Raw genomic sequence first — 10,521 nt, forward strand, 5'->3', positions numbered from 1 at the left:
ACACCACTAGCCTCCCTAGCAACCAACTTACTGAGGGATATATATCACAGGATATACTTATATTACCCTGTAGTTTTAAATATAGAGGGATTTTAGCTTAGATATATTAATTTGAATGCTAGTGACTAATAATTAAAGCTTTATGATCTATAATATATAGGTGCTTAACCTCTAAGCTTTGGTTTCATCACACACACACACACAAAATAACATAACAAGACAGTGATGAAGTGCTGTAGTGAGGCACTTCACTACGCTGAAGTGCTAGCACTAAATCAGTCACGTTCCCTACATCATCTCCCCTTTTTTCATCAATACCCTGAATGTTTTTCTGTATGTTACAAATATCTTGAAGGTTGTTCATAATTCATTGTTCTTAGCTATGTGCTTATAAATTAGCACAAAATGCTTAATACATGTAATGGATTATATATTATAATCCAAAACTCTTTTGTCATGAATATGAAAAAGAAACATCATGTCCGTGAACTGTTAAAAATTATTTTTTTTAACGAGAGAGAAAAGAGAGAGAGAATTTTTTAATATTTATTTTTCAGTTTTCGGTGGACACAACATCTTTATTTTATTTTTATGTGGTGCTGAGGATCGAACCCAGCGCCCCACGCATGCCATGCGAGTGACTTACTTCTTGAGCCACATCCCCAGCCCCTATTAAAAATTATTTTATTGCTCTAGTAATCAAAATCTGATCATAATAGTACTAAATGACAAAACAATTTTAAATATCAGATATACAGTATATTCTAATGTTCTTATGGTACTTATGTATGTTTCATTCATAATCAAAATTAGCTGGGGTGGTAGTGCACACCTGTAATCTCAGAAGCTTGAGAAGCTGAAGTAGGAGGATCCCCAGTAAAAAGCCAGACTCAGCAACTTAGCAAGGCTCTAAACAATTTAGTGAGACCCTGTCTCAAAATAAAAAAATGAAAAAAGACTGGGGATGTTGCTCAGTGGTTAAGGGCCCTGTGTTCAATACCTGGTATCTACTGTCCCCCCCAACAAAATGTGACAACCTATGAACAAACAGAAATTTTTTCCTCTCTAACAACCTTAAGTGACTATTCCATCATCATAGGTATTTTGGAGTTCTTTTTTAAGCAATTTTTTCATGGTTTTAATTAGTTATACATGACAGTAGAATGCATTTATGCATTTTGATATACCATACATATATGGGGTATAATTTCTCATTTTTCTGATGACATGTTGTAGAATCATATCAGTCATGCAGTCATATATGTAGATAAGGTAATAATGTCTGTTTCATTCTCCTATCCTTCCTACCCCTTCCCCTCCCTCACTCTCCTCTACCTAACCTAAAATAACTCTATTCTTCCCTAGCACCCCACGTCTTATTGTGAATTAGCATCCACATAACAGAGAAAACATTCAGCCTTTGCTTTTTTGAGGATTGGCTTATTTTGTTCAGCATGATATTCTTCAACTCCACCCATTTACTGGCAAATGCCATAATTTCATTCTTCTTTAAAGCTGAGTAATATTCCATTAAAAAAATATATTTTTTTAATGATCTATAATATATAGATGCTTAACCTCTAAGCTTTGGTTTCATCACACACACACACAAAAATAACAAGACAGTGATGAAGTGCTGTAGTGAAGCACTTCACTATGCTGAAGTGCTAGAACTAAATCAGTCACGTTCCCTACATCATCTCCCCTTTTTAATACCCTGAATGTTTTTCTGTATGTTACAAATATCTTGAAGGTTGTTCATAATTCATTGTTCATAGCTATGTGCTTATAAATTAGCACAAAATGCTTAATACATGTAATGGATTATATATTATAATCCAAAACTCTTTTGTCATGAGTATGAAAAAGAAACATCATGTCCATGAACTGTTAATATATATATTTTATATATACATAAAATCATGTTTTCTTCATCCATTCATTTATTGAAGGGCACCTAGTTTGATTCCACAGTTTAGCCATTGTGAATTAAGCTGCTATAAACAATGATATGGCCACATCACTGCAGTACGATTTTAACTCCTCTGGGTATAAACCAAGGAGTGGGTGGGATAGCTGGGTCAAATGGTTCTATTCCAAGTTTTCTAAGGAATCTCCATAAAAGCATTAACCTCTAGGATACATAAAGAACACAAAAAACTTAACACCAAAAAAAACAAATAACAGTCAATAAATGGGCCAAGGAACTGAACAGAGACTTCACAGAAGAAGAAACAGAACCGATCAACAAATATATGAAAAAATGTTCAACAACTCTGGCAATTAGAGAAATGTAAATCAAAACTACTCTAAGATTTCATCTCACTCCAGTCAGAATGGTAATTACCAAGAATACAGGCAACAATAAATGTTGGCAAGGATGTTAGGGGAAAGGTACACTCATACATTGCAGGTGGGAATGCAAATTAGTGCAACTACTCTGGAAAACAGTAGAGATTCCTCAGAAAACTCAGAATGGAACCACCATTTTGGAATTCTTAGTACACACTAGGTTTCAGCCATCAAAGAAATCTCATTAGTCAAAATTAAATACTGTTATATTTGTATATCTAAGAAAAAGTTCACTTTTCAGGACTTAATTTAAGTTTAGAAATAATTAGTATAAAAACATAACCTCACAAATTTCACGTACCACTGTGCAATTATTGTTCTGATCTTCAATCCTGCCACATAAGAAAATAACCTTTAAATAATCAAAACAAAGTTCCTCACTATTCAGAGAGCATTGTTTTAGGATTTACTGGGTGCTGTAACCACTGTAAAGCTGTGAAGCACAAAAGAACAGTTAAGGACACATGCATTTTAAGCTACCAGGATGTGTCTTTAGAGTCTTTAAGTAACACTTTTAAATTGTAAAGCAGAAAGCTTTATAACTTTCTAATGTAAAAAGACAACTTCCATACTTAATGGGTTATTCCTTGAATTCCACTAAGAATATGCAATATTTAAAGCTATACTTAATTAGCTACAAAATTCAATGATAATTTTCACCAGTTTTCCTGAACTAGTATGAATTTAAGTTTTAAAAAGCTATAGAGAAACCCAATGATTAAACTAGAACTCTTTGTGTATGTATTTACATACATACCTAATAAAATAACTTAGAGGCTGGCTTAGTGTACATTGAAAAATCAGCATTTTTATAAAAAATCAAAGTATTATAATTAAATACTTAGCTTTAAGATAAAGAATTACTTTATCTATATTATTTGTTTTGCCAAATAAATGCAAAGTAAATATATTTTCTATATCATATATCCTGTTACCTGTGAACTTAAAGAACCAATTTTTTAAAGTGTATAAAGTAAACTGATTCCCATATAATCTATACAAATCTTACTCTGATCAGGTCCTTTGTTGACATTAGCCCTATTACCTGTTCCATGAAGCTCTGCAGGAAGATACCCTGATACAAACACTTTACAAGGAATTGTAAGCACAAAAAGCAGCAACAGAAGTTACCCAAAATTCTGGCACTACATACTTCATATGTATCTGTAGTTATCTACCAAAGCTTAAAGAGAGAAGATGAAACAGTTAAGCAGCATAAGAAAGATAAGTAGCTTTCCATTTCCCATATCATCTCTTCTTGATATCTCGAGTTCATTATTTTCTAGTATATTGTAAATTCCCTGAACAGAATATATTTCAAAGAAATTTATAAATGGGATAGAATTTAGAAATTGCTTTTTTCAGTTAGCCTAATTTAAAGATGTGAAAACTGAACTTTCAAGTCATTAAGGTCATGATTGCAGCTTCCCTTTTGACTTCTCCATTCCAAAGCCTTCTTTTCCTTGACTCCTATGGAAATGCAATTGCCAATATCAAAATATTCTCCAAAGATAAAAAAGGTTTATCAATGTGACCTTCTGAACAACCACCTTTTTTTTTTTTTCTTCTAGGAGAGGAACAATTTTAGAGTTCAATACACTTCACACTTAAGAAACAACCCAACTTCAGGTCTCCCTACGCAATGGAAGTCTCTCTTCTAGAACACAGGATTAGAAACAACCAGAGAGCCAATGTGCCTTTTACTGGCTTTTTATCTTTCCATGTGAACCAAGACCAACCTGCTCTCTCTATCACATCCTTTTCTTATAATTTGATCAATAACCTCTTTGGGGGGGCTAAGGCTATAGCTTAGTGGTAAAGTGCTTGCCTCATATGTGTGAGGCACTGGGTTAAATCCTCAACACCACATAAACATCTACAACGAAATAAATATCTAAAAAAACAAAAAACCTTTTTGTTCATCTAAGAAACAACAAATGAAAAAAAATCCAACATTAATCACTTACTTCAGGTGACTATCTTTTCTTCTACTCTGAATATTCTAAACATAGTTCATGTTCCTGCTGTTTCTCATTGTGCTGTCTTTTTAGAATATTAAGTTCCAAATGCATGTTTCTGTTTTTTATTGTGTGTTCTAACAATGAAAACAATAATCCTCCTAACTACTTATACAATTAAATTAAGATTCAAACTTGGTAAGTGAAAACATTCTGTAAACTGTAAAGTTTAAGATAAAAGTAGTGCCCCCTATGTTAGAATGAGAAAGCATCTCTAATTGGTTATAATAGTATAAGAAAAAAAAATTAGGAAATTATAGCCTACATTGGAGATTTAACTAATCTTTAAAAAAAAAATTAGTCTTCTGACATAACTCAGAAAGGCAAAGCAGTAGCACACAACATTTAGTAAATCGTGTATTTGTAAATGGTAGTTTACTTAAAAGAAGTTTATTCCTCTCATAATACAAATGTGTTGCTAACTATTTTTGTATACAATTTTTGGCTATTAATATCACATGATTAAAATCCACTAATTTAAAAAATGTCTTTAAAGTAAAATCATTATTGCTTTCTTAATTCTGTCCTAATTTTCCTGAACAACTTACTTAGGCTTGGTACTCAAGTGAGATCCTAATTTGTTTAAGTTAAAATAAAAGAAAATCTAATCAAAATAGCTAGTAAAACAAAAAAACTCAAATCTTTCAAACACCTCATTAGAATACCTATTAATATTAATAACATCTCAACTATATTAATATATTAATATATCTCCTAATTACATATTAATATACTAATAACACCTCAATTAAAGAATACCTATTCAGCGGCTGGGGTTGTGGCTTAGTGGTAGAGGGCTTGCCTAGCATGTGTGAGGCATTGGGTTCCATTCTCAACACCACATATAAATAAATAAATGAATAAAATTAAAGACCATCAACATCTAGAAAAAATACCTATTCATCCTACACAAAATAACATTTTTACTGCCAAAAAAAATTATTCAAGAATGCATACTCACAGAAATTAAAATATTAAGAATTGGAAGTGTTACCTCCACTCTTATAAGATCAGCTAGGCTTAATATACAGTAGTCAAAATTATATTGAAAAAATGAAAATCAAAAAACTGTCTTTTCTTCAGAATATCACTATATCCAAAAAAAGGGGGAAACATCTCCTTTCATGGAAATACAAACCCACTTTAATTCAGGATGAAGACAATCACTAGAAAAACAACCACTAGACTGCACTTTACTCAAGTCTTCATTTTTTTCAGTTATTTAACATTGTATAGCATAATCTTCAAATAAAAATTTAACAGAAAATATCCATATAAGGACCACACCATGAAAATACTTTATTCCTGTATCTCACTTCTGCTTTCCCTATTTCTATGTTCAAAACCAAGCATTCCCAATACCTATAAATATCCCTTGATCTTTTTTATAAATATTCTTCAAAAAAACTTGAAGAACCATACAATTGTAACTTAGTAGAAATAAGGCCTGATCTTAAAAATGTCAATGGTAAAATAACTTACTGGGACCAATGAAACAAATGCACCTTTAGCTAGGTATCTGTTACTAATAAACTACCAAAATCTCCACCAAATCTTGTGTTTAAGCTTGTTTTAAAACTCAGCTCCTTAAGCCAAAATTACCAAAAAATTTCTTAAAGTTTCTAATTTAGAACAAAGACAAAACGATCTTTATTTTCCCTTGAATAATTAAAATTTTCCTATATAATGTTGAACTTTACCATTTTATCTGTCCAAGATAAATTTGAAGAAAAATTAGTTCAATATTCCATAGAACTTGTTTAAGGTTGGGACTGACTAATCATATTTGCTCTCAAGCTTTATTGAAAGCCTTTTACTCATACATAAATATGTTAGTAAAACACAACGACTTGGACACATTTAAATTACCTGAAGCAAAATCAGAAACTGCTCCAACATTTGTTTGTGGAATATTCAGTATTTACTGCTATTTGTTTTTACTTTCCACCTTGTCATTCTTCATCAGATTGTACCTCACTTTACATTGCTTTAGCTACTTATTAACAATTCTGGCCAAAATATACATGAACACGTTTATTTAAAAAAAAAAAAAAAAAGATGGCAACATAACTCAAAGAGATTTTTGCTGTTTGTTTGGTATCTCTTTGCAGACAATCAAGGACCAAAACTTTTAAGTATCACTCAGGTAAAGACAAGACTACAATGCTTTATCATCCAGAAATATGTACAGAAGCAACAAAAAAATCTAATTGTGGCCATAAATGATCTAATTTTCAAGACAATGAATCAGTGAATTTGCAGATAAATAACATAAGAAAACCATGAGTGCCTTTTTTTTTTCCTCTCAAATTTTCAACACTATATAAAACAAGGTACGTATTATAAACCTAAAAAATCATGATCATATCTGGACATACAACCACTCAACTGAAGATTAATCACAACATTTGAATTACCAAAGAAAAAAATTAAAGTTAACAAAAACTCACTTTATATAGTATCTTGCACCTTCAAAAGTATATGCTTCCTCCCAGCCAGTAGGCAAATCTAAAAAACATATAATTATAATCAGTATTACTTCAGTGGGTTACCACAATAAGTTTTAATCTATTTAAATTATTCTCTATCATGATTATAGCTATTTTCATTTCAGTAGGTTTACAACTAAAAAATAAGTGTTGAACTGGCAATAAAATTAAAAGCAAATATAATGTCACTTTGGGGAAGATGACAATTCAAGTTTAAAGCCACCAGAAATTTAGAAGCAATGTTAGAGATTATCTAATATGATTTTATATCTCTTAATAATCAGGGTAGAAAGAAGCCTTCTGGCACCCAAATAAGCAAAAAGAAACCTTCCAATCCTAGGTAAAATACCCATCAATGGTTAGTAAAAAAACAAAACTGTGCGTAACAGGCAATGCCTGCCTCTTTTAGTTACGTGTAATGTGTATACTTAAGACCCTATTTTTCCACCACATAAATGAATTCATCTAGGAAATGTCAATGATGAGAAGGAATAACTTTCTAAGTAATTAATTAGTGGGAAAAAATCTGATACTGAATACTTCTATGGTTGTATTTCTATATATTTGACTTTAACAGATGTGAAGTTTCAAGTAATAAACTTGAGAATGGTTCCTGAGAACATATTACATATAAGGACAAGTGGTTTGGATTTAATCACTACTACCTCCCGGAAATAATCCATTAATGTGGGCACAAAATTCAGAGTCCAAGCAAAGTAAACCAAACCAGAAAAACATTAATGAGAAATCACATAAGAGAAAAAAAAATTCTGTGGTCAAATGTTATCAAATCTGTGGAGGTGATTAGGAAACATATTTGATACACATAACCAAAATAACCATGAATAATTCCAACGGATGATCAAGCTAAATATATTTTTATTATCTAATAGGCTTTAATCAAGTACATTTGTTACTATCCATACAAGCAATGAGACCATCATAGTTGAATATGCATGCAAAACACCGAACAGGTATACCAAAGCCAAAGACTGACTGCACAGGGGAATTAAAAAATATGACGGTGTATTAGTCAGAAATACCCTAAAAATGTAACCTCATCATGCTTGCTACACCAGCTTTCCCTTTCCTCCTCCTCCACCTTTTTGCAAATTTGAACACATTAGTCACTTCATTAAGCGTTTAATAGGAAAGGCAGGTTTGTTAGACATCCTGGCAACTTTAAGGGATTCACAGAATCTCAGAGTTAGACAAAGTACCTAGGAGGGCAGTTCTGAAGGTCTGCTAAAACCGGCCTCACCTTCGACCCCAGCAGTTCTCAGGCCTTTCCAATCACCAGAAGAACACATGTTTTATTTCAGACCAACAAGTTCCACGAATGTAAACAAAGAATGGCAAAAGAAAGCCAGACCCGCATTGAAATTGCAAAAAGCCCTTCTCCAGCTCAACTCACGTTTAGCGTTCAAGCAAACTACCAAAGCCACCTGGGAAACTGGTTTCCCCGCCGACACCCTGCCACTGGGGGCCCAAATGCCCACACGGGGGCCACCCCTGGCTCGCCCACCGCCTCCAAGAGGTCTGTGAAACCTCCGTGCAGCCGCGAGGACTTTGGATCTGGATCGCCGGCGACTGTGGCTGAGAACGCCTCCTCGGGCTCCGGCTGCTCTCCCAGTGGCAGGAAAGAACGCGCCAAGCGTTTCCCCGAGCTGTTCCCTGTCACTGAGAGGATGGCAGCACCCCCGAACTCTTCTCCTCCTCCATCAGCCACCTACCTCCCACAAGTCCCACCTAAGACAAGGAAGCTGCACGGTAGGAGGCAGCTCTCCCGGGAACACGACGAGGATGTGGCGGCCAAGCGACAGGGTCCGGGCTGCAGGGCTGGGGGTGGGCAACCACTTCCTAAAGGCTGCTGGGGCGGCGGGAGTTAGGAGTGGGCGCAGAGGGAAAACTCGGATTCCAGGTTTCAGGGAGAGGGGAGTCGGCCATCCTAGGGGCGCGGGGAGCGTCCAGGTTGGGATGGGAGAGAGGGCGCAGAAAGAGGGCGCCGTCTCCAAGTGGTGATGAAAGGCTGAGGAGAAAGAGGCGCCCAGAGACTCGAGCGAACTCCCGGCAGTGCCCCCCCACACACACACACACGGCTCCTCTACCTGCCGCCGCCCCACCTAGCCGCCGCCCGGGCCACGGCTCTGGGCAGGTTCCCGGGCGCCGGGCGGCCCGGCTCTGCCGCCGCCTCTCGGCGGAGCCCAACTCCGCTCGGCCCGGCCGCGCGCCGCCTTACCTGTGCTCTGCCGCCGGTGTCCGGTGACCACGGCCTCGCCAGTGACAGGGTGCAGCCAGGTGGTGCTCTTGGCCTCCTCACTGCAGGGGTGAGAGAAGGGGCAGAGACCGAGCGTGAGTGGCGCGCGGAGACGAGCCGAGGGGCTGAGGACGCCGGACCCCGGCTCCGTCTCCCCTCTCGCCAGCCTCCAGCCCTCCCGCCCCCTCCGGGCCCCCGCGCCCCCGCGCCGTCCCCGGATCTTTACTTGATGAAGAAGACTCGGCCGCCCCTGGTGATCCCATAAGTCCAGGACCGGGGCAGGGAGCAGATCCACTCCAGGTTCAGATCCGCCGCCATGTCTGATCCCCAGCCGCCGCTGCCGCCGCCTTCTCCTGCTGCCGCCGCGGCTGCCGAGGGAGGAGGGAGGGAGAGACAGAGCGAGCGAGCAAGCGAAGGGAGCGCGGAGTGAGCGCGGCCGGAGCGCGCCTCCCCGGCCCGGCGCGCCCCCGCGCGCGCCCTACCCCCTCGGGCGGCGCCCGCCCTGCCGCCCCGGCTGGGTCCGGCCCGCGTCGCCGCGCCTCGGCATCCTCCTCGGCCGCCCGGCCGGCCGCCCAGCCGCGCGCTCGGGGGATGGGCTAGCGGCGCCGCGCCCCGCCGCAGACCCCTCCCCGCTCCCCTCCCGCGCGCCCGCCCCCTCTCCGGCGCGAAGGTTCCGGGATCGAACGGAGCGCGTCCTGCCCCTAGGGCTTTGCCCCAAGGCTTGGCAGCCCGGAGCGCGGTTCAAAGCCGGAGAAATAATCCCCGCGCCCCTGATTTCTGTCTTTTTAAAACAACAAAAACACAACATCTGAGCCTTGTTTCATAAGAGCTGTTGGATATCCAGGAGATTTTTCAAATATATATCTTTTTAAAATAGAAAGCTGTTTTTATTGAAATAGACAAAAGGCTTTTCCTGTTTATTTGTTATGTGCAAAATATCAAAGATTTGACTACTTACCATAGACCCATGAACTATGAGTGGATTCAGACTTAACAAGGCCAGTTTTTTCTTTCCTAGGCCCCTTAAATCATATAATGTCTAATAAAATAAAAACTCACCTTCTCTTACTTTTTTAAAAAAATTACTTATATTCAATGTGATTTGTATCTTTCCTTGTCTTATGGTATTACAATAATTGCTTACTTAACAATGTCCTTATAAACTATTTTTAAATCCCCACAACAACCCTATAGATAATATTATAATTCCCACTTTACGGATGGGAAAAATAAAGTTTGAAGAAACAGTGATTTACCCACAGGCATAGTAGTAAGTGGTAAAGCCTGATTCTAACTGGCTCTAGGATTTCAAAAGTCTGTATAACCACTTTGCTGTACAGTACTTGTCTTCTCCACTCCTTGTAATTTTGAAAAAGGGCAGATTTCACTGCAGCTGAGATCTCCT

The 10,521-nt window shown here is 38.0% G+C and overlaps 1 protein-coding gene across 8 annotated transcripts in view; it reads right to left on the minus strand.

The window, feature by feature from the left end:
- Plekha5 (pleckstrin homology domain containing A5) overlaps nt 1–9,478 on the minus strand; it is a 234,955-nt gene extending 225,477 nt beyond the window's left edge. For all 8 annotated transcript variants that reach the window (XM_071610114.1, XM_071610109.1, XM_071610106.1 and 5 more), the window contains exons 1-3: nt 9,343–9,478; nt 9,099–9,178; nt 6,821–6,878 (exon numbers count right to left, since the gene is read on the minus strand). In XM_071610114.1, the coding sequence (XP_071466215.1) occupies nt 6,821–6,878; nt 9,099–9,178; nt 9,343–9,434 (230 nt within the window). In that variant the 5' untranslated portion in view covers nt 9,435–9,478. The remainder of the gene's footprint in view (nt 1–6,820; nt 6,879–9,098; nt 9,179–9,342) is intronic.
- Nucleotides 9,479–10,521: the final 1,043 nt, after the last annotated feature.

The sequence above is a fragment of the Marmota flaviventris genome, chromosome 3 (assembly GCF_047511675.1).
Source record: "Marmota flaviventris isolate mMarFla1 chromosome 3, mMarFla1.hap1, whole genome shotgun sequence".
NCBI lineage: Eukaryota > Metazoa > Chordata > Mammalia > Rodentia > Sciuridae > Marmota > Marmota flaviventris.